This window comes from Typopeltis vanoorti, chromosome 20, assembly GCF_054136105.1.
Source record: "Typopeltis vanoorti isolate ZY-2024b chromosome 20, IOZ_Tvanoo_1.0, whole genome shotgun sequence".
Classification (NCBI taxonomy): Eukaryota; Metazoa; Arthropoda; class Arachnida; order Uropygi; family Thelyphonidae; genus Typopeltis; species Typopeltis vanoorti.
In genome coordinates this window covers 47,855,169-47,880,440 of record NC_143568.1, presented here as the reverse complement: position 1 = coordinate 47,880,440, position 25,272 = coordinate 47,855,169, and the positions used below count along the sequence as shown (strand labels likewise).

At 35.1% G+C, this 25,272-nt stretch overlaps 1 protein-coding gene across 1 annotated transcript in view; it reads left to right on the top strand.

Moving 5' to 3' along the window:
• LOC150095413 (uncharacterized) overlaps nucleotides 1–25,272 on the top strand; it is a 284,955-nt gene that overhangs the window by 130,648 nt on the left and 129,035 nt on the right. Inside the window, exon 7 of the mRNA XM_090410362.1 lies at nucleotides 16,246–16,291. Within this exon, the coding sequence (XP_090266488.1) occupies nucleotides 16,246–16,291 (46 nt within the window). The remainder of the gene's footprint in view (nucleotides 1–16,245; nucleotides 16,292–25,272) is intronic.

The window sequence follows — 25,272 nt, the reverse complement described above, 5'->3', positions numbered from 1 at the left end:
GATAAACTTTCTTAGGGGACTGAAATATAAGATCTGTCAGTATTGGAGTCCTGAGAAATGACTGATTAATTTGGTTGAAAATTGTCAGTATGATGTAAACTTATAATCTAGTGCTATCACAATACATTGTACACTCCTGAGGGTATATATACAATCAGGAATTTGATGATTATGAGAATATAAAATATAAAAGTGAAATCGATTATATGCTATTGTGGGTTGTGATATTTTCAGAATGTTTCAGGAATACAAGAGATTTTTTTCCCGAAATGGTGAATCACCACCAGAAGATAAAGTTCTAGAAAATGGCCTGTAATTTGGTTTTAAAAGGATAAACAGTAGTACAGTCGGGAAAAAGGCAAATTCCTTTAGTAATTTGGTCTACTAATGGTTTTCTTCATCCTGAGTTTCTTCAATTCAGTAGATGAGATTGAATACAGAACATTATTTGTTCAAGACAAGTTGTATTTTCTTCTTAATATTATTCTTCATGAAAGTGTATATTGTAGAATACTGCAGACAAGAAGGAAAGTGTATTCAGACAAAAAAAGGAACTGATTTCATTGATAAGAAGGGATTGTTTAGAGAACTGCCAAGACAGCAGAGTTTATTCCTAGTATTTTCTACTAATGGATAATTTTCTGAAGCAGGGTAATTTTCTGATAAGATGGTTACACTGAAGTCTAGGGTAGCACAAGAATATTTCTTTCTTTCATTTTAAGGAAAGGGAATTATTTGGTAAGAATGTTAACTTTGAATCAGAGTGAACTGGCTCCATTTTATTTCTTAAACTTAAGAGAGAAAGTATATCTCTTATGAAATTCTTTTAAACAAATTTTATGTGAATAATTATGTTTGCATATTTTTATATTAATTAAACAGTTTTTTTTTTTTTGTATTAAAATTCCCTTGTCTTAAAGTAGGAAAGAAAAAGCTAAGCTATTTATGGTGATTTATTCTCTTGTCTTATTTATGAGACTAAGATAAATAAATGCGATTTATTTTTAGATTTGGGGTGAAACTAATATTATTTTCATGTAAATAATATTAGAAACTGGAAAGAAACCAAAAAAATACTCATATTGCAAACCTTTTTTTAGGTGAATGTTAGGACTTATAGTTTTGAAATTGATTAAATTAGAAAATCAGTAAATAACAGAACAGTGGCAAAAATATTCAAGAAGATAAGCCATTTTTTCGATCAATTCTTGAGTTAATTAATCTCTGGCACAGAGAAAGCAGGATTTATTCTCTCAGAAACTGGGTTTTTTTATCCCACGAATTCAAGAAAATTGACTGCAGAACTCGGCACTATTTAAGCCTGAACATCAACCTGAATGTAACACATTTTGAAGTGTCTCGACCAACCAACCATATAGCTTATAATTCACTTTAATTACCCTTTTGGAATGTGCCTAAAAGAAGTTCAAGTGGTGATTGGGGTTCTGTCTGAGTGCATGAAAGATTAATATACAGTATTATTGACCACGAGATGGCAGAAGTTGTTGTCACCATCTCGTACTTCCCTCTCCTCCTGGGTGCCAAGTAATATCACTGATAGTTTTGAGCTAGCTGTTCTGTGATTGGCTAAGGATGGAGGCTAGCTGCTCACTAGTCTTCAAAACATAAGTTGGAACTAAATGGCCTCACCTACTCATTATTCACACAATATCTGTCATATTTCTCCTTAAACTCATTTACTGACAGTGCACGCATAACCATCCTGGCAACCTTCATGTCACAACCAGAACTGCAAAACAGAGTCTTGTCTCTGACAGTGATCACAACAGTAGGTGAAATTGATTGTTCCACCTGAAAATTTCTTTATCTGACACTAAAGAAGAAAAATTATGTCAGACATAAGCTATAGTTCAGAATTTGAAAATTTGGCATAGTTACTGTAAACATTATTCTTAAAGCAAAACGAATTGTATTTCACAGCATTGATTTCAAGTGCAAAACATACACTCACATTACATATATTACAATTTGTTATATATAATTGAAAAATAAAGTTTTATGACTTAGTCTGATTAATAATAGTAGAACATGTATAGACCACAGTAATAACTTTAATTAAATAAAAGTACAAATATTTCGTACTGAAAGTAACAGTACATCCTCAGTGTAGAACAAACACTTAAAAGGAATGGAATACAAAGTACAGAACAGTTGGTAGATCACCAAATAAATTGTTGCTGCTTGCCAGAAGATTAATTACTAAAATATTATTAAATAATTCTTTAAAAGTAATAATTTCATTGATGGTTGCATAAAATAAGAGTTTCTCAAAACTCTTATTTTATGCAACCATCTTTTGGGAGAGAGATATACAGTCATTTCGATTTAAATTCGGCTGATGTAAGAGAGCTTCGCAACTTTCTTTAAAAAGGCATTCATATTTATACCTACATCTGTGGAGAAGATAAGTTTTATCCCACTGAATATAATGATTAGTGTCAATGCTATGTTGTGCTAGACCAGACTTATGAGGTTTCATGTATTCCATATAACATTGATGTTCCTTCATTCTTTTTTCCACAGAACGGCATATTTGTCCAAAATAAGATACATTGCATTCACATGGTATCTGGTAAACACCAGCTAGTGATAGAGGTGACAGTTTGTCTTTTGTAGATGGCAACAAGTGAGAAATTTTGTTGATAGGAAAATATATGGGAATAAGATGATACTTCTTCAAAATTCTGCCTATAGGTTCTGAGATGCCTGAAATGTAAGGGATTGTAACTCTGCGACTTATTGAAGAATCCTGAGGTGTTGGAACATAGGAGTCAATTATCTGCTGGATTTGATTGGGGTTGTAACCATTAGATTCTATTAACTTTTTTACAGTGAAAAGTTCTTATTGTAAGCTGAATGGAGAGGAGCAGACTTTATGTGCTCTATTAATTAAAGATTTGATAATGCCAATTTTTTGAGAGGTGTGATGAATGTATCTTCCAGTAAAAGTAGGTTTTCGATAGACACTTGTAGACAAAGTACCAGAGAATGTGCGTGTAAGGAGGATGTCTAAGAATGGTAAACTACCAGACTTTTCTTTTTCCATGGTGAACTGAATGTGTGGGTGAATGCTATTTATCTGTTGTAGAAATGTGGTAAGTTCCTCTTCAGCATGTGGCCAAATAGAAAAAATATCATCGACATAACGAAACCAAAGAGAGGGTTGGGGATGAATGGATGAGAACAAATTGTCTTCTAGATGTTTGAAAAAATAGTTTGCCAAAGGTGGAGACAGAGGGCTACTTATGGCAGTACCTTCAACTTGTTTGTAGATCTTGTTTTTTCCAGCTGAAATAACCTGAATGTATAACAAATTCCAAAATCTTTGCAAAATCCGCAGGGTAATCATCATATAGTAAGTTGACTGTGTCAGCTAATGGAATATTGGTAAAAAGGGAAACAATATCAAAACTGACTAATAAGTCAGACTCTTTGATTTTAACATCCTTGATTTTTTCAAGAAAATGTGTCGAATTTTTGATGTAAGATCTAGAATATCCAGTAAGGGCAGTTAATGAACGTGACAAAAATTTAGCAATTCGATAAGTGTGGGAGAGTCAATGCAATAAACAATAGGTCTTACTGGATAACTTCTTTATGGATTTTTGGGAGGCCATATAAGCGAGGAGTTCTTCCAAAATGAGTGCGCAGTTTATCCACGAAGTTTTGATCCCAACTGATATCTTCATCTTCTGGCACGTGGCAACAATTTATTTGGTGATCCACCGACTGTTCTGTACATTGTATTCCATTCCGTTTAAATGTTTGTTCTACACTGAGGATGTACTGTTACTTTCAGTACAAAATATTTGTTCTTTTATTTAATTAATGTTATTACTGTGGTCTATACGTGTTCTATTATTAATTTACTATGCCAATTTACTTAGTTCTATTATTAATTACAATGTTCTATTATTAATTTACTAAGAAACAGATGGAAAATATACTTTGAGGGACTTTTGAATGAGGAAAATGCAAGGACTCACAGAGGAGATGGGCAGCCTTCTGAGGGGATGGTGCAGAACATCAGTAGAATGGAAGTGACGGAGGCCATGAAGAGGATGAGGAATGGAAAATCGTTGGGCCCCGACAGCATTCCAGTGGAGGCATGGAAGGCACTGGGAGAATTGACCTGCTGTGAGACCTGTTCATGAAAGTTTGCCAACAGGAAAATATACCCGAGAAATGGAGGGAGAGTACTCTTGTTCCCATCTACAAGGGTAAAGGGGATGCACAAGACTGTAAAAATTACAGAGGAATAAAGTTGATGTCCCACACAATGAAGATCCTAGAAAGGGTTCTTGATGGTAGATTGAGGAAGGAGGTGGAGATTGCAAAGGAACAATTTGGCTTCATGCCTGGTAGATCAACAACAGATGCTATCTTTGGGTTACGACAGATGATGGAAAAATATCGAGAGAAACAAAGGGAGCTACATCTGGTATTTATTGATCTGGAGAAAGCGTACGATAGAGTGCCAAGGCAAGAAGTCTGGAGGTGTCCGAGGGAGAAGAAGGTGCCGGAGAAATATGTCAGGTTGGTGCGGGAAATGTACAGAAATGTGAAGACAAGTGTTTGGACCTGTTTGGGACAGACAGAAAGTTTTCAAGTAACAGTTGGCTTGCATCAAGGGTCAGCATTAAGTCCGTTTCTGTTTAATATTGTGATGGAGGTGGTAACAGAGGAGGTGAGAGAAGATGCACCTTGGACAATGTTGTATGCAGATGACATCTTGCTGTGTGTAGATTCAAGAGAAGAAGTGGGAACTAAACTGGAAAGATGGAGAAAAGTACTGGGAGAGAGAGGTATGAGACTGAGCAGAAGTAAGATAGAGTATATGTGTTGCGCGGTGGCGGCCAGGAGACAGATCTGGAGCTGGAAGGAAATGTCATCAGGAAGGTGAGAGACTTTAGATACTTAGGTTCAACAGTGGAAGAAGATGGAGGAGCTGAGAAGGAAGTGGGATGCAGGATACAAGCGGGTTGGAGGAACTGGAGGGAGATGGCTGGAGTGTTATGCGATAAGAGGGTGCCGATCAATCTGAAAGGCAAAATTTATAGGACAGTAGTGAGGTTGGCTATGACATATGCTATAGAAACTGTGGCCCTGAGGAAAAATAACATCAGCAGGATGGAAGTAGCAGAGATGAGAATGCTTAGGTGAATGTGCGGTGTGACCAGAAAGGATCGTCTGAGAAATGACTATGTCAGGAAAACAGTGAAAGTTACAAACTTAGGAGCAAAAATACAGGAGGCAAGGTTGAGATGGTTTGGTCATGTGATGAGGAAGGAGGATGAATATGTGGGAAGAAGGGTCATGCAGATGGATGTGCAAGGAAGGCGGAAGCGTGGGCGGCCAAAGAAGAGATGGAGGGAGCTGGTAGAAGAGGACTTGAAGATGAATAACTTAGATGTGGTGACAGCCCAAGACAGGAAGGTGTGGAGGAGACTCATTACAAACAGTGACCCCACTTAAGTGGGAGAAGCTGTAGAAGAAGAAGAAGATGCCACAAGTACCTCTTAAGATTAGACTTATTATCCTTCATGCGGAAGAACTCACTAAACAAACAGGAAAATTAGGAAAGTTATTGGTTTTACAAGGTAAGCTTTGCTCACGGATTGCCTTTCTCAAAAAAATGGCGTGATACGAAAGTCATTCCTACGCGTGCTAGATTTAGAGAAACAATTCAGTCTCCTGGAGCTCACGCAATTTGCGTTTGTGCAAGTTTTTCCTTGATACGGAACCAAATTCAGGCGACTAAAAAAGATGTAGCATCTAACATTAATTGTATTTTGGATCTGGAAAGAAAAATTTCAGCTGTTCTTGATGACGAATTACTGGATATCGTTCTTTGGGTGTCTCTAAACAATCTTTTTCCTATGAAAAAAATTCTTGCAAACTTATGCAAAAATATGAATCGTTATACTATAAGCAAAAGAAAAACGTTACCTCTGACAACACACCTACGCATAAATGGATTGTTAATATTTCTGGTCGCCATTTATCTAACACTGAAAGTAGTGCATTAGCTAAAGGCCTCGATTTTGACATAATACCTAAACGCATTCATTATCTTGGTGGTTAATCCTAATTGCACAGTCTGCTATGTCTCTTAATTGCATGTATTCTCAGGGTGATTTATATGTTTTGGAGGAACAGAAAAAAAAAAAAATTATCTACAAGGCTTCATTTCTGTAATATAAAATAAATAAATAGGGGAAATAAAAGATCCATCCTTAGTTCATAACTGAATATGTAGATAGAAACTTTGAGAGTTTCAAAAATTGACCAGTGGGCTTATGAGAATACAATCCTTGGCATCAGGGTTGCCTTAGCTTGCACTTCTTAAAAGACTTCCCAGGCATTCATATATTTACTTTTTATTAGCACTTTTGATTAAAGTATAACTGGCCTGACAATTGTTTTGAACTGTTTGCTCTTATCAGAGATCAACCGAAAATGTTAAGAGACAAAAATCCTTGTTCAATACTAAAGCAATGTATTTTTCATACTCAATCTGTGCATAATTGTAATTATCAAAGAATGTAAAATAAATGTTATAGAGGATATTAAAGAGCCATCCTTATTTAGTAGCTCAGTATGTATATAGAAACTTCAAAAGTTTCGAAAATTCACTGGAGAGTTTATGAGAATACAATCCTCGATGTTGAATTTGCCTTAGTTGTGCCACTTAAAAGACATGAGTGTTTCCCAGGCATCTGGATATTCATCTTTTATTAATGCTTTTGATTAAGGTTTCACTGGCCCATTAGAGGTTTTGAACTATCAATTATGCATTGACTGAGAGTTGACTTATGAAAAATATAGCTCTCTGACATAGGATTGCTTTGGTAGTCAATGAGAGTTTTTGCCCTCTTAAGGTTTTTGCCCTTAATCTGTGATTAGGATCTACAGTTTGAAACAACTGTCAGGCCAGTGAAACCTTAATCAAAAATGCTAATAAAAGGTGAATATACAGATGCCCGGTCAGCACGCTCATGTCCTTTTAAGTAGTACAAGCTAAGACAACTCCAGTGTTGAGTATTGTATTCTCAAAAGCTCTCTGGTCAAATTTTCAAACCTTTCAAATCTTCTGTATACATATTTGGCTATAAAAAAAAAAAAAAAAAGTTTTCAAGAGAGGGATCTCTCCTGCTACTGCCAGTAAGTTGAAAAGCCCTTATTTACTAGAATACTTGATAAATGATAAACCTGACCACTTTCTCAGCAATCTTGATACCTGTCAGCTACCTATTAATAATCCAAATCTTAGTCTCCAAGTTTTCTTTGAAATGATCCTCCGGCCTTAAGCAGCATGGTGTAGCACTACTAGTAATACCAAGTGGAATGACTTTTCTTCCCTTTGGTCAGATGATTGTACCTGCTCTCCTGATCCAGCCAATTCTTATGATGGAATTATATGAAATAATTCTTGCTGAAATAAAGGACTTCATCCTCCCGTGTTATCTGACATTACTATCATCTATCCAATCCTCAGTTTACCAACAAATGTACCAAGGCAGTCCAAGAAAAATATGCTTCATAAGTGGCTTGAAATAAAAATGCCAGTTTTTTCCCCTCCCTCAAAAATCAATAAATTCATATCTTGTTACCAAGAGTCCCCCCCCCCCCCCAAAAAAAAAAAAATTGCTTCCTGTGCAGATCAATGATGCCAGTTTTTTGGAGCTGTCTTACTAAAGTAAGTCATTATATGCAACTTCTGCTCTTATTTGTTTACATCTGACCTGGCATCATTCTTCTCCTTCACTTCTGCATAGATTATCTGGAACAGTCATTTCCTACTATACTAAAAACACTACAAGAATCATCTTTTTCTTTTGCCAAAAAGACTGTTAATAGAAGAATTTTTAAAATTAGATAGCAAGAATTCTACCTTCCCTAAACATTGTACTTTGAAACTACAACTTATCTTGTATGCAAAGAATGCAAAGACAACCTTTTACATTCAGCTAGCTTAGAAGCAATTGTTGTTTGATATTTACTCACATCAGCACTCAGGCTGTGATGAGTCATGACAACAGTTTAAAAAATTATATTAAATCATGGTATAAGTTTATAAGTCAAGATGAAACTACATACAAGGAATATGTAAAATCAAATGGATAATGAAAATTTTAAAATCAACATCATCATCATCATCATCATCATCATGCATATCAAGGATTTAGGCCTAGCATGGCCTGTTCCGGCCTTAGAAGTCATTGTTGAATCGTTTAAGAGGACGTCCTGGTTTTCTTTTTTCTAATGACTTGTACTTTAAGGCTTCTTTTGGTAATCTTTCTGTTTTCATTCTTTGAACGTGTTCCATCCATTTATGTTTATATTTTTTAATTTTTTCTATTACTGGTTCTTGGTTTAATTCTTTCATAATGGCTTCGTTTCTTTTGTGATCAAATAGGGTATACTTTGCAGTTTTTCTCATAAACTTCATTTCTGCTATTGTTAATCTTTGTTTGCCTTTTTGTTTTATTGTCCAGATTTCACTTCCAAAAATTTTAAAATGTGTATATATAGAATTATACACATTACTTTTAATAATAAATAGTTTTATTTTAAAATTTTAAAATAAAACTACTTATTATTAAAAGTAATGTGTATAATTCTATATATAATTTTAAAGGTTAGCCTTTTGCAAAAATTTAAAAATGCATTGTATATCACAGCACTCAGATAAATTCTGCTTGAGTGTATAGGACCCAGAGAGATTATTGAAAGTGCTGAAATGATGATCTCATTCAATGACAAAATGAGTGTGGCCAACTAAACAATTTATGGTAATTGGCACAAAGCCACAGGAGGGTGTAAGATGACTATAGCCTATGCCACAGACTGAGCAAGAACAACTTTCTGTCTGCAAAACCCATGCAGACTAGATTACAACAGTTTAATTTTAGGCTTAATCTGGTATAGCTTGTTATTTTCACTGTTAAATGATGTTTGTCACTGAGATATGAAGTTTTATCTTATAATCTGCCTGTAATGCACGTAGAGGAGAACAGGCAGATGATGGGAGCTGACCTAGATGCAGTATCTACACCCTCATTTCCCTTGATCCTAGTGTAGTTTTGGATCCAACACAGATAGCAGTCCAAATTGAGCTCTCTTATTTGATAGAGCAAATATTAGACCTGGGAGAGCACCAAATGTGGTCAATATACCAGACTTCTAAGTGCCTAAAAGAGCTTGAATTGGTATAAATAATTCACCTTTGGCATCATTTCAGTTTTATGTAATTTAATTCATTCTGTATTACATGTAGCTCAGCAGTATAGTTGGAACATTCTTTCTTGTAAATGAAAGAAACTTTTTATTCTCAGCTGTTTTATTGTACCCTAGAACATAAGAAAAAACATAAAAGAGAATGACTTGAAGCTGTTATATATGTAAAACCTAAGAGTTTGTTGGTGCCATAAGCTGATCATTTTTACATTTAGGAAAATTTTAGATAAAGCTTTTTGGTTTATAACAGATTTAGATCTGAGACAGAAGGAAGAGAGAAATGAAAAAAAAAAATAGTTTATATCTTTCTGCTGCCTGGAATTTAAAAGAACTCAAATAAAATTCAGCGTTTGGCTCTCAATGAAAACTTTGCCTAAGAAAATACTGAGAAAATGCAGTTTGTTTATTTATTTATGCTTATGGCTACATGACACTGGTAAGTGAAAAATACAATCACAATTTCCAGCAACAAATGATGAAAATCTTAACATATAAAAGTTCATTACATAAAAGGCACAACCATCTTTCTAAGTCTTTCCTTTTTTTTTTCTTTTTTTTTAAATAAAGCAAAAGTAACTTGTCATAATCAAGCCAGGGACAATTATCTTCCTACTGTAACAAGTATGACAAGGCTGCATGTTCTCACAACACTTCACAACATAAATGTAGCTGTATTCTAGGTTTAATTAGAGAGCAGTTGTGTCTTGTGTGAGAAAACTTGATCCATTAGAGGGGGCCCATTTCACATTACATCATCATCTTCTAACATGAGGAGGAATTCTGTTGATATCATGACGAGGACTATGAGAGTGACTACGAGAATAATGTCTTCGTGGTGAGATGGGACTGTGATCTTCTGTTTCCTCCATAACCACCGCCACACTACCTACAGGTCAAGGTCCAGGCTGGAAAGCCAATTCAAGGCCTCATCCATCACTTTGTGGATGTCCTGTAGACCACCACCTTGAAATTGGCGCCTTGGGCAGTCATACACAATATGAGTAATCATCTGAGCCACAGGAGAACAATCACAATACGGGTGATCTGAAAGCCCCCATTTATGTAGAAGGTAGCCACATCTGCCCTGACTTGTTCTGATCCTGTTTATTGATGACCAAATCTTCCTAGGAAGATCAAAACCTGTGCTACGGAGCACAGGGATCTTCTACCAGGAAGCCATTTGTTGGTAGATTGTTGGACCAGTGTTCTCTCCATATGTCAGATATTGATGGCAGCACAGCTGAAGAGAGTTCGTCCATGGACCAGAGAGGCTTTCTAGATTTGAGGTGTTAGACTAGGTGGGTTTATGAGAGTTTGATGTAGGGGCAGGAGTAAGTTGCTCACTGCTTTATTAAATTCCTTAATCGAGGCTTGTCTTCTCCGTATGTGTGGTGGAGCAATGTTAGATAAAACAAACAGCCAGGAGAGAGGGGTGCTTTGCACTGTCCCACTAATTGTGCGCATGGTAGAGTTTAGCTGGGTGTCTATAATGTTAGTGTGTGTGTACTTCTTTCCCAGACAGGGACACAATATTCTGCTGCAGAGAATGCGAGGGCTAGTGCAGACGATCTTAGGACTTCTGCACCACAACCCCAGGTTGTTCCAGAAAGCCTTGAAATGATATTATTTCTGGTTTTAATTTTATTGGAGAGGTTGATAATGTGCCTTTTATAGGTTAGGTTTCTGTCCAGGTTCACCCCAAGGTATTTTGGGTGAGGGTCATGTTCTACCATTTTTCCACAGAAAGAAAGAAAGGTTGAGTTGTCGATTTGCTTCTGCATTGTACAGGTGGAATATGGAGGACACTGTTTTCGTTGGATTTGGCTTCAAGTACTACTGCTTAAAGTACTCTTCCAGGGTGTTCAGGTCTGTATTCAAGGTTGATTCTAGGTTGGTAAAGGAGGTGGATTGATGTAAGATCGTTAGGTCATCAGCATACATATACTTGCTTGATCTGGTATGAGGTATTTCATATACATAGATGTTAAAAAGTATAGGGGATAACACAGAGCCCTGAGGAAGACCGTTGTAAAGGAATCTGGGCCTGCTCTTTTTTCCGCAGTAAGAAAATGCAGTAAGACTAAAATATTGCTATTTCATCCCCCCCACCACCACCAACACATAAAAGAACATTTGTGGAGTCATTTGGATTCAAATGCAGAATGCGTAATTGCTGACTACTTTGCCAGCAAGCAGAGTGGTTAATTGTTTTGCAGTTTAGTGGTGCAAGAACATCTGATGTCATACTGTACTATTTTACACACTGATTACTGTTGTAACAAAGGTCACAGTAATCAGTGTGTAAAATAAATAGCTAAATAAGTGTTAACATCTTATGTACAAGAAAACAAATTTTTGAAAGCTGAATGGTGCAGTATATACATATAAAAGACATTTATGATCAGATCGGAATGCATATGTACAAATTAATTGTTTTACATATACTCATTTCCTGAGTACAATATTTTTGAATAATGAATAATAATTTTTACTCTCATAGTGGAATATTTAAGTTTTGATATTCTAGACCCTGCCTACAGATTCGGTTCTCATTTGCTATTGACTATCTGTATTATGAGATATATTTATTGCCTTATTATTATTAATTAATTTATTTTATTTTAATCCCCTCATTTGTTTGATCCAGAATAATTTAATTTGATTTAGCAATATTTTATTAAGAACTCTGAAGGAGAAAGTGCAAAATGTAAAATAAAACCTGACCAGCTGGCAAATGTGGTTCCACATTTGCCAGCTGGTCAGGCTTAAAGTTTAAACAAGCATTTGAAACAAGAACTTCCATCATTTGAGATAATTAGGCACAAAGTTTCAAACATTATGAATTTATTTAATGCACTGAAAACAATTTTTCCAACTTCTGTTGAATCAGAAAGCACCTTTTCTGCAGTTGGTTTATTTATAAGCAGGTTGAGACTTCATCTTAGTGATAGAAGTATCAATTGTGTTATTGTTTTTTAAGAAACTATTCTAAAATTTTTGATTGATTCTTGAAATATTTCAAGATAAATATTTTAAAATATATTTTAGATAAAAATAATAAAATTATTTTTTCTGGTGAATTTTGTTTTTGTTTATTTGTATTTTTTAATTTAAAAATGTACTTAATTTAAGAAATATAATATTTTTGCCTTTTATTCATCCTTTGTTGATGACTAACATGATAAAATTTATGCTGGTCATCAACAATTCAAGTATTACATTGTGTGAATGGTTGTCTAGACATAAATATTTAATTATCCCAATTCTAAATGGGTATGTTATCAAACATTAAAAAAAAAAAGCCATTTTTTTAATATATCACCATTTTCAGGATTTCCCAGGATGAGAGCTGCATACTGCATAGGAAAAGAAACCCTAGTCTGTCGGTGTGGAGCAAACAGTACATGCAGAAAGTCTGAGCAAATCTAGCAAATACATGTGTCTCTTGATTCCAGTGTGGCTCAGAATCCAGCATCAATATACATCAAAATTGATGATGTATATTGATACAATAATAGTAGAATATCATAGAGTACTGGATGTGTATTGCATAGAAGAGAACAGGTAGCCTCTAAAAAATTCAGTGAGTTTGTATATATCAAGCATTTTTGGTAACGTTTTCAAGTGCAGGCTATGTGGCATGCAGCTCAGCTTAGTTACTGCAACCAACAGAGGACTCAGATCTCAAACCATTGATATTAGGTAAGAAATCAGAGTACTCCACTTTGCAGCACCAAACAGCTACAGGTAGGCATCATGATGGAGTAAATGACTTCCCTAATTAGTTGGTCCTGTCCTTAGCAGAATAGGAGAGGGAAGTGGATGCATGATGGAAGCGTATCATGTTCAGTGCAGATAATGTTGTTTACATTCAAGCTAAAAGCTTGTATAATCTCTCTCTCTCTCTCTCTCTCCCCCTCTGACACACACACACACACACACACACACACACACATGCACCAAAGGACCAAATGGCAGCCTAATGTTATCATATTGAACTTCATATAGGGAAAAAATACTAGTGCATCTGGGTTAGGCTAAGATTTATTTATTTTTTTAGAGCATAGTAAACTGACAACTACCTCTGCTGAAGTGAGCAATCAGTTTTGATTGATTTGATATAAAGGCTCTGAATATTTTTCTCATGCAGAAGCACAGCACTCCATTCTTCAGAAGAGATGGGTGATATTTAATAGTCTCATGCATGTTTCACTTTGTCAACAAATATATGCAAGGAATTTAATGTAATGATTTTTTTTGTCAAAAACAAGTCCTAAAAACTTAGCTTATCATGCTACTTAGATAACAGTTTATCCCATCCCTAATCTAGGTCTGAGTGAAGATGGTGTTTTTGGAAAAAATGTACAGAAACGTTTTGTTTCTCTAAACCTGAGCTCATTACTAAGAATGCTTGGTATGACTTATATGATCATTTACTTGTTGAAGTTGCCTTTCAGCCGTCATGTTATAGGAATAACATAATCTTAAGCAATGGGAGCACAGAGAGAAAGTTGAATAGGAACAAAATTGAAGTGCTTCATAAAAGCTGTTATTCATTAGAAAGAATCTACAAAGAAAGCTCCGAGTCTACTCAATAGTCATTCTTATTTAGGTTTGGTTTATCATAAACTTTCTCACCTGGTAGGTAATTTTGTTGAATGCTTCACACAGCTGTTGCAATTTTACTTATTTCATTTATTATATTTTTTATTTGAATGTAACTACTCTGGTTTATTTATTATTTTTGGTGTTGGTAGGGGTTGATTATTGTAGTTTCTAACCATATTCACATCCTGCATTGAAACATGCAAAAAAGAGAAAAATTAAACATTATTGTAATTTTGTTTTCTATTAGCACAGAGGATAGCCAAGAAACTAGACTGAAAATTCTGCTATGAAAAATAACTTTTACACTTTAGTAATTTTAGAAAGGGGTTTGCTAATCTAGTCTCATTGAAATGATGATAGCATATGTATTTCTTATGCTCTTCAAGATGGAAGTCAACAGCTCATCCTGTCTGCTTAAAATGGGATAACCTGTAAATACATAACACATTATGCATTCCTTAGTAGCTAAATATCTTTCCAAAATATTGTCAATAGCTATAATTATCTCTGATTTATTAAAAACACACACATCTGATTTCATTTTCAGAGTTAAGATTTGCTTTTAAACAATGACAGAATTATGGTAGGCTTTGATATAATGTCGTTGCTCTCTATACAAAATATACTAGAGCTCTTTAGCTGTGTGATTCAATGCATGTTATATCATGTCCTCTCTTTAATTGGTTCCAGTATTGATTTTCTTATTAGTACTCTGATAATGATGTTAGTTGATATGGCTAACAAAATATTGGTATAAATAAATAATGCACTACCAGTATTTCATTTTGCTTTAGAGTATATACCATATCTTCCAATATCACTTCATCTGTTAATCCCCACTCTGCAAACAAATAGAAAGCATCTCCATAATCTTACCGATCTCTTCACCTACATTGCTGGAAAGCAAATGTTCTTTATACTGCTACCCATAAACCATTGAATTGTTCAGGTTTTGTTTTTAAGGTTGAACTGGATTTTGTTCCTTCAGTTATGCAACCTTTCAATTATCTGGCTGGCAAGTCGTTCTTCTGCTGTGGCTAAATAATTGAGAGATTACAACACATACACTCATCTCATAACGAGTCTCTCCCATGTTACATAAACTTTGTAAAGTTTATGTAACATGGTATACTAAATATTTTTTAACTTTGGATACTAAAAATTCTTTCTCACAGACCATATCCAACCTTTTGATTATCTGACTGGCAAATTGTTCTCCTTCTGTGTTGGATAATTGAGGGATTACTGCATGCTCGCAGAGAGTGAGTCCCATTATCCCATAAACATGAGATAATAAAAATCTCACAGAGCTTATGGCAAGTTCTGCTGCTTGCAAGAACTTGTCCATCAAGTGCACCCTGGCTAGAATGAAATGTAGTCCTTGATTGAGAGATGTATCTAAAAAGCAGAGCATATCTAAGTCTGATCATCTTGACACCATTAGAATTGACCCAACCCAGACAATATTGCAAGAACTCTAAATACATATAATTTACAGTTACATTACACCACTGTTGAGAAATATTCCCACTTTCCCTCCATCTTTTAATGGCTACCTACTTCTACTAGCACCTGTGAATTTGATGTGCCATATTTATATAAAAAGCATTACTTTGAGTAAAGAAAAAGAAGACAGTGAAGATACTTCTTTCAGCATGGGAACTAAATTTATTTTCTCAAGGAATATGAATTGCTGCATACTCAGTTAATACCATCCATAGAATCTGATCCAAAGACCAAGCTTATTTGCTGCAGCTATTTGAAGTTACTTTTAAGATTATTTTGCAACCCAATTATATTTATAGTGCTGTTGATGTTATTTATTGTGTTTCATTTTTACAACAGTTAATAGGTCTGTTGTTGGTGTACCGCTTTGTATATAGATATTTCATTGATGAAGTATCCAAATATAACTGATACAGAAGTTTGAATAAATTACCAAGCTTATTTGCTGCAGCTATTTGAAGTTACTTTTAAGATTATTTTGCAACCCAATTATATTTATAGTGCTGTTGATGTTATTTATTGTGTTTCATTTTTACAACAGTTAATAGGTCTGTTGTTGGTGTACCGCTTTGTATATAGATATTTCATTGATGAAGTATCCAAATATAACTGATACAGAAGTTTGAATAAATTATTTTAGTAAATTTTCTCTTATTATGCATGCAACAATTATTTCTATTTTTTAACTTTTCTATATTTACATTATGAATAACTTTTATTTTTCTTCACCAGTGTAAATGAATTCTCCTTCTGTATGCTTCATAATGTTTCATATATAGGGTGGGAATGACTATTTTTATTTAATTGCATTGTTTAAAATTTCAACTTTAGAAAAACCAACCAACAAACAAACTTATCTGCTCATTTCAGGTATTTAATGCTATTGGTATTGAACCAGATTTTTTTAAAATACTAGGTAAGTACTGATTTTTTTTTTTTTTTCACATAATACTGAATGTTTGACATTATATAAAAGCATTATTTTTTCCTCTTATTTATCCTTTTGCATTTTCAAATTGCTTATATAAAAATAACATATTTATGCTTAAATTCTCAAGGTGTTAACTTAACAAGAAAATTAATTTTGAATAGTCAGTTCTGCTTTGTGAGTTAGTAGGTCTTATGATTTCTTATCTAGCATAGAATGAATTCAGTTTATGAAGTAATTTTAGTAGTACTAGTTTTATAAGCTCAAGATGTTTAAATTTAGAAATCTTGATGTATAATATATATTAAACTTTTACAACAAATTTCAAAATACTAAAACTAAATTTTATCATAACTTTCATTGAGACATTTGACATCTATAAAATGCTTGAACCCTTTCCGTCTGTTTAACAGTTTAAATTCTGAAGTTGTTTATAACCGTTCATGGTGAAGAATTTATGGAGACACAACACATGTGTTTGAATAATTACTTTACTTAACATTAAGCAAGTAATAATCGACGTTTAGATCTCTGTATTGAGGCCATCATCAGAAAAACATATATATGTATAATATACAAGTTACATGCCGCTGCACTATAAATCTTTGTTAATCATTTATCTTAGCCTGACTGTTGGTGAGAAAAAAAAATTGGAATTACATTAAACTATTTCTACAGTCCTTTCGTATTGAGATTTTCTTCTGTCTAGGGTTCTGGTTACTATATGGGTTGAAGATAAGTCCTCCACATTCTTGGAATAATTAATCCATCATTTTTGTTCAGATTTGGATGATGTTTTAGCACAGCATTTCCCAAATTATGTTCTGCGGAATCACCAGTATTCCATGGAAAGTGAATAAGTGTTCTGTAAAAAATTATCGAAATTAATATGAGCCTGGAATGGTTTTAAATGCTGCGACAAGTTCAAACATGTTTGAAAATCAGGTGCTTCTCACTTTGCACATGGATTGTGTTATTAAGGCCAGCGCACGCCTTGACTCAGCCACTGGCTGACAGCTGCCCATGGGTGTCGACACCTCTGAGCACGAGTGAAGTATGGAGGTATCTATTCTAGGAAACGTGCGGTCACAAGCAAGGTTAATGTGATGCGCTGCAGCCCGGCATGCCTGTAGTGTGCACTGTCTCATTTTTGCAATGCGATACAGCATGCTGCAGCAATAGTGTGTGCTTAGCTTTACATTGAATATGAGACTGATGATACTCGACTAACCAAGGTGTTCCATCATAGGAAAAGTTTGAGAAATGCTGTTTTAGCATTTCACAAGCTTCTTTGAATTTTCTTTCAAACCAGGTTTTGGTGCGGTGTAGGGACTTGGTGCCTTTCCAGTCAATTCTCTGATATGTTCGGAGTGAGTGGTCTGACAGACCTGTTACCATAGTGGACGTATTTAATGTAGTGATTGTATTCATCTATTCTAATTGGAATATAAGAAATGTAAGGTTGGTTACATGTACCTTGAATTTTGAAAACCCCAGGGTGGGCAAGGTATGGAAGAGGATCTTTGGAGGAGCTAAGTAAATTCCTTAATTTTGCTGTGGGTTTGAAGGTTGTCTTGATGTTGTATTTAAGTAAAGTTTTATAGTACGCCCACAGATTCGAGACCCTTCGACACTTCTGCGCATGTCAACAGGAGGAGAATCCATTCCGATAATAGGGTAATCAGTCTGTATTGTGGGATGAGTTGTTTATTATTACACGTCGGAAAATTAACTTCTCTTTTATGATCATTGTAGTTAACTATGTTGCTTGTATAACAGTTTGGAAAATTTTACCTATAAAGCACGTGATTTTGCATGTTGTCGACCAATTCGTACGTCCTTCGTTTCTTTCTCCCCTTCAGCATGAATCGACAATTCTTGGCAATTCGCCAAGCAGATATCTAGAAACTGTGGACATACTATATCTATTTTTTCTGAAATATCCCTAATGTAGAGTATGGCTATGGCATTCTTGTAATCTTTTTTGCTTTTAATGCCATTTTTATGGAGGATCTTGTGGACTTTTTTTATTTGTAGCCATTTTTTAAATTGTTGGAGCTCTGTGTTTGAGGGTGCTGATAACTCCTAGTTTTTGTGTTGGATGATGGTATGAATTTTTATGTATGTATTGGCCTGTATGTGTAGGTTTGCGGTAGACAATGAAGGAGAGGCATCCTGAGGGAAGACGTGATGAGTGTGTCTAGAAAAGGAAGCGCGTTGTTGTTTTCGATTTTGACAGCGAATTGGATACGTTTGTGTTGTTTGTTCAGGTGGCTTAGAAATGTACTGGAAAACCTCGCTTAATGCGAATTCAATAATCAGTTAGCGCGATTGAGTGAAATGATACTATTTCCGCTTTAAGCGAGAGATTAATCAGTTAACATGATTTTTTTTACATTATGCAAAATTTTACATTATGTGAAACTTTTCCGCCAATCTGCAGTGAGCGGCGGCACTTTTCAATGTAGCAGGCAGTGCTGCAGGTGGGGGCTGGCAGCACTTGGCAGTTGGCTCAAAGCAATTATCGCAAGCTCGTGTGCTAACTTTTGCTCAATCACTTTTCCTTCATTTTGCTTTAATTTAGATACCAACAAGGCTTTATTATATTCAACCCCTGATATGGAAAAGAGAATGACTGATAAAGAAAATGGCAGTAATAAATAGAGATGAAAAGTGTTGAAAGTTTATTTTTCACTTGGTTAGAGTATAATAAAATTAGTTTAATCCTTTATCCAAGTGTGAGCAAACAAAGTTTGCGCCTGAAGTATCTTCAGGACTAGGGTAAGGTGATACAACAACCCATGGGTTGTTGATACATGGGTTGTTGTATCACCTTACCCTAGTCCTGAAGATACTTCAGGCGCAAACTTTGTTTGCTCACACTTGGATAAAGGATTAAACTAATTTTATTATAGAGATGAAAAGTAGTTATGTTAGAGGAAAAGCTGGAACTCATTAAGAGACATAAAAGTGGTGCTAGTAATACAATGATTGTGCGAGACCTGGGACACAGTGAGTCTACATTTCAGACTATATGCTCAAATCCCATTCAGAAGTTAAGAGAGAACGATCTCCTTCATTTAGAAGAACAGCATGCATATGAAGAAGAAGAAGATAAGGAGTGCAAGCAAGAAGAGAATGTTACAACTAGAAGCTAACTGCACTTGAAAACTAGCTCAAGAACTTCAGCTAGTTTTCAATCACATTGAGCATGCTAGGGAAATTTTTGTTTAATGCTATCCTAGAATGAAGTTTCAAAGTCTGCTGAAATCTTGATAAAGTGATCGCCAGCTATCGCAAATTGCATGACAAGATGAAAAAGTTGAGCACTATTCAAACATCTTTACTTAATTTTTTTGTAAAAAATAGCTCAATCAAATGTTTAGACATTAAATAAAAATTTAAGTAATTGATTTTTATTATCTTTGATGAATTTATCCTCTAATATAGATCATACATAATTTTTTTTTCAAATTTACGTTAACTGATGGATGAATTATAATTATTCCTATTGTTTATATATTCACTTAACATGTTTTTCTTAGCAAAGTTTTCCTGTATTTAATGTTTCGCAGCTGTGCGGCCAAATGGCAAAAATATCATCAACATATCTGAGCAGACTTAGGCTGGTCGAAATTAGAGCTTGTTGTAGGTAGAATAATAATTACCTACAACATACCTTCTTTTTTGGAGATAAAAATTATTTTGAAACATTAAATACATTCCTAAGCAACCTGAACAAACAACACAAATTCACCATCGAAATTGAAAACAGCTCTCTTCCTTTTCTAGACATACGTCTTCCCTCAGACTGCCTCTCCTTCATTGTCTCTACTGCAAACCTACACATACAGGCCAATACATACATAAAAATTCATATCACTATCCAACACAAAAACTAGGCATCATCAGCACCCTCAAACACAGAGCCCTAACAATTTGCTTCAATGAACAATCTCTGAATCAAGAATTTGAAATCATTAACTAAACATTTGTAAAAAATGGCTAAAATAATAAAAAAAAAATCACAAGAATGCCATAGCCATACCCTACATTAAGGGCATTTCAGAAAAAATAGATAGATCACTACTCACATATAACATCAAGACAACCTTCAAACCCCCAGCAAAATTAAGAAATTTACTTAGCTCCTCCAAAGAACCTCTTCCATACCTCATCCACCCAGGGATTTACAAAATTCATTGTACCTTTAACCTACCGTACATAGGGGAAACAGGACACACTTTCCCAATCAGAAAAGATGAACACAAACACCACATTTAAATACCTCCAATATGGTAAAACAGGCCTATCAGACCACACACTCCAGACATGCCACAGAATTGACTAGAAAGGCACTAAATCCCTATACTGCACCAAAACCTGGTTTGAAAGAAAATTTAAATGCTAAAACATCATCCAAATCTGAACAAAAATGATGGATTAATTATTCCAAGAATGTAGAGGACCTATCTTCGACCCATATAGCAACCAGAACAACCTCGGACAGAAGAAAATCTCAGTATGAAAGGACTGTAGAAAGAGTTTAATGTAGTTTTTTTTTTTTTTTTTCATAAGAGGTCAGGCTATAATAAATGATTAACAAACATTTAGATTCATTTTACTTTTGTATCATGCAGCAGCTTGTAGCTTGTATATTGTACATATGTATGCTTTCCTGATGATGGCCTCAATACAGAGGTCTAAATGTCGATTGTTACTTGCTTAATGTTAAGTAAAGTAATTATTCAAACACGTGTGTTGTGTCTTCATAAATTCTTCACTATGAATGCTGACCACCATGTAACCTTAAAAGTCTTTGTAAGAAGAGCAGTTATAACCAGAAAGGAATGTGTGGGGAGAGGAGTAGTGGGGATATATTATTTTGTTAATAGCTTTCAAAAAAAAAATTGAAATAAATCTGTTTTGTAACTAAAATAACATTAGTCATCATGGCTCCTGCCTTTCCCACTTTTTCTTTGGTATCATTTCTTCTTTTATTTTTCCTGCTTTTTAAAATTTTTGCTAATAAAAAATAAAAGTACACCCAATTCTCCATTTACACGTAGATTGGTTCCAGATAAAAAAAGTGTAAAAAAGAATACAGTGCATATGAAAAAATAGAATGATTCCAGATGTGAAAACCTGATACAAACAATAAGTTATTTTCAAACAAAACATATTAAAATCATTGAATAAAACTCTATTTAATTTTAATTGAATATTTTTTATTTTAAATATTTATTATTTAAAGTATGTACATATGTATCTTTCTTAAAGAAAATAGTGTGTCACTAATAAAACAGAAATTTGAAATGGCCCAAATAATACCCATGCATACGGTTATTAGTTAAATTTATTTGCCATCACTTTTTGACAGTAGCCACATTCTTTTGTGTGAGGCTGGAATTAAATCACTTCCATCACTTGAAACACTTTGGCCATCGTGTTCTTACTGGATTGGCAAAACATTTTCTTCGGTAAAAGGAACTAAATTAGCACTAATTTCCAATAATTCTGAAGGTTGGTTTTTTTTTTACCACGAACTTGGTAATTAATTGTTGAGATCCTGTTTTGACTATATCTTTGTATAATTCTTCATATCACACCATATATGACTTCAGTTCATGTTTAAACTGTTCAACTCGTTCAGTATTTGGATCATGTGTAAAATGACTTGGCATTTTACTAGCCATTTGAAGCCCTTTAATTATTCCTGCAGTGAGTGGAATCGCTTCATCATCATCATCACTTTTTTCTTTTTCATCGAGATTCTCAAGGACAGCTTCTATTATTTTGTCATCACTAACAGTCTTGTCAACCATCAATTCTCTAATATATGCAGATGAAAATTCATAAAAATCCTTCTCCGCCACCTGCATGTGCTAATCTGATGATATTGGAATATTCAGTTGCAGTGGCGCACTCAGGATTTAATCTTGGGGAGAGCCGAGCTGAATAGGTCTGGTGTCGAGGCTAGCCAGTGAAAGGACATACTATCGGAGAGCTCCTGAAAGATTTGTGATTTTTGTTGATTTATTAATATTTTGTTAGATTTAATTGTGTAATTTTAGTATATTAGTGTAGTTAGTGTACTAAAGTGTTTTATAACATAATCTATGTTGAGAAATCGCCGCTAGAGGAATTCGTAGTGTGTAGTGTTTGTGAAAGCTCCTGATATGATAAGCATTATTTTCAGTTATCGTTGATAAATTTACTTTAATATTGCGTAGTTTTGTTTGCCTTGCGTATCTTAGTGCGTCTGTTTGTGTGCTTTTGGTGTTTATAATTTATAATTTGATAAAATACGTTACTAGTAAGTATGGCTTCAGTACGAAGGAAAATGGCGGCTAGTGATGATGTTTCGCCATCTTCTTTCAAGAACGGTAATGTAAAGAAGATGATTCAGTGTACTATCTGCGAAATGTACGCTTTGCGGAGTGCGGTCAGAGTGTGGTTAGATGATAATAAAGGAGTGAATGTGTGTAGAAAATGTAGAGAGAATGAGGAATTGAAGTGTATTTCGGATCGCGAGTGTGATATTTTTGTCAAACTTCAGAATGAAGAAAATAGGGATATGACAAGAAATGGCGAGGTTGTACCAGAGAATTGTGAGAGTGTGAATGTAGAAAGTGTGAATGATAGTATTAATGGTTTTACAGAGAATAAAAAAGATGAGATAGATGCAATGAGTGAGATCGCGTTGTTGAATGGTGCGATACAAAGGGCAAAACAGCAGCTAGAGCGTATGAGCAAAAGTCGACTGAATGAACCAGCCAATAATAAAAAGTATGACAGGAAAAATAGGCGTATGAGTGTGAACATGAACAAAATGAAGGATAGAGTACTGTATGGAGACTCGTTAGTATGAGGTGTGTTAGTAGAGGATTTGACAAAATCGTACCAACCTGGTGCGACCATAAAGGATGTAACTGAGTCTATTAGAGAGCAAAAGGAAAGGGTGAAAGAAATGATTGTTGTGGCAGGTACGAATGATTTGAAAGGAGTTAAAATGGAAATGATAGAAGACCTGAATGAATTGTTTGAGGTAGCAAAAGAAAAGAGTGAGAGAGTTAGACTGATTAGTCTTTTGCCACGGTATGACAGTGAAATGTTTAAAAGGAGGGCCATAATTGTGAATGACTTTATGCGTGGGTTATGTATGACGAGTGGTGTGGAATTTGTGGATGTGTGGAGTGAGTTCGATGGGTGAAAGGATCTATATAAGATGGATGGCTTGCATTTGAATGGTTACGGTGTAAGGAGACTTGAGAAAGTGTTGCTGAATGTAGTGGATGTGCAAATTCTGGGAAACTAGATTTATTAAGGGGGGGGGTAGATATACAGTCCTTAGGGAGGGAGTTGAATGTATGAATGAATATAATATGCCCGAGTGAATAAGGACAACAAATCAGAGTGGGATAGTTAATATAAGGCATCAAGGTAGGGTTGGGGCTAATGGGGGTCTTAAATTCATGTATACTAATGCTAGGAGTATTAGGAACAAGAAGGAAGAGTTTTTGGCCATGGTTGGCACTTCCGGACCACAGGTTTTTGGTATTAGTGAATCATGGCTGACAGTAGATGATATAGCTAGTGGGATTGAATGTGATAGGTATAGTGTGTTCAAGAATGACAGGGAGAATAAAATGGGGGGAGGAGTATTGTTGATGATAGCTGATGAGCTACAGCCAAGGAGAATAGAAGTTGAATTGCAGGATAGAGAAAAGAGCACATTTGAGGCCATTTGGTGTGAGATTGTGGCTAGCAGAACTAAATATACAATTGGGTGCTGCTATAGACTAGGTGATGGAAAAGATGGTGGTGACAGTATGCACAAGCAAATAGAAGAAATGAGTGGAAGTAGGGTAATTATTATGGGAGATTTCAACTATGGTCGCATTGATTGGAGTGAGGAGAGGACACACGGGAGGAAGGAATTGGATTTTATGCAGTTATTAAGGGATAACTATTTGCGATAGCATGTAATGGAAAATACTAGGGGTCAGAGAGTGCTTGACCTAATAATTTCATCTGAGGATTTGGCTGTAACAAATATGCCACCAATTGGTGAGAGAGTGATCATAGGATCTTGACTTGGGAGGTGGCTAAAGGTGTGGAATTTTCAATTAAGACAGGGTACATGTGGAATTATTGGGCTGGAAAGTATGACAAGCTTAGGAGTTTGATTGGTTCAGTGCCATGGCATGTACAACTGCAAGGACTAGAAGTTGATAGTGCATGGGAGGCAGTTAAGAAGTGTTTGCATGAAGCAATGGCCGACTGTATACCTAGAATCCGAATAATAAATCAAGTAGGGGTTAAATGGATGAATAACACCATTAAGCTTGAGCTGCAAAAAAAGAAACAACTACGGAGGGAATTTAAGGAGAAAGGTGACCGCAGGCACATGAACAGTATAAAGTGCAGGCCAGAGTGTGGAAAGTGTGGAAAGAAAAGCAAAAGTGGATTATGAAAGAACATTGGCCATGCAGACTAAAGAGAATCCTAAACAGTTTTTTAGATATGTAGCAAGTAAAAGGAAAAATGTACATGGCAGAATGATTTTAAAGAATGCCGATGGTAGGGAGGTAACTGAATCAGTTGATATAGTTGAGTTACTGAGTGAGCACTTTGCAAGTATATATCATCCAGGTGGTGACATTGCAGAAACGAATAAACCAGTGGATTATACGGGAATTGTGGTGAATGAAGTGGAGGTGAGTAGTCTATTCCATAAATTCAATGTCATTACATCCGTGGGATTGGATGGTATACCAGCTTGTGTTGTACGAGAAGCAGCTAAAGAATTGTCAGTACCCTTGACCATTTTGTTTAATTTGAGTCTAGGGTCTGGGTTAGTCCCGAGGGGATGGAAAGAGGGGAAAATAGTTCCACTGCATAAAGGTGGTTCCAAGACTGCTGTTGTAAATTACCAACCAATTAGCATATCAGGAATCATTGTCAAG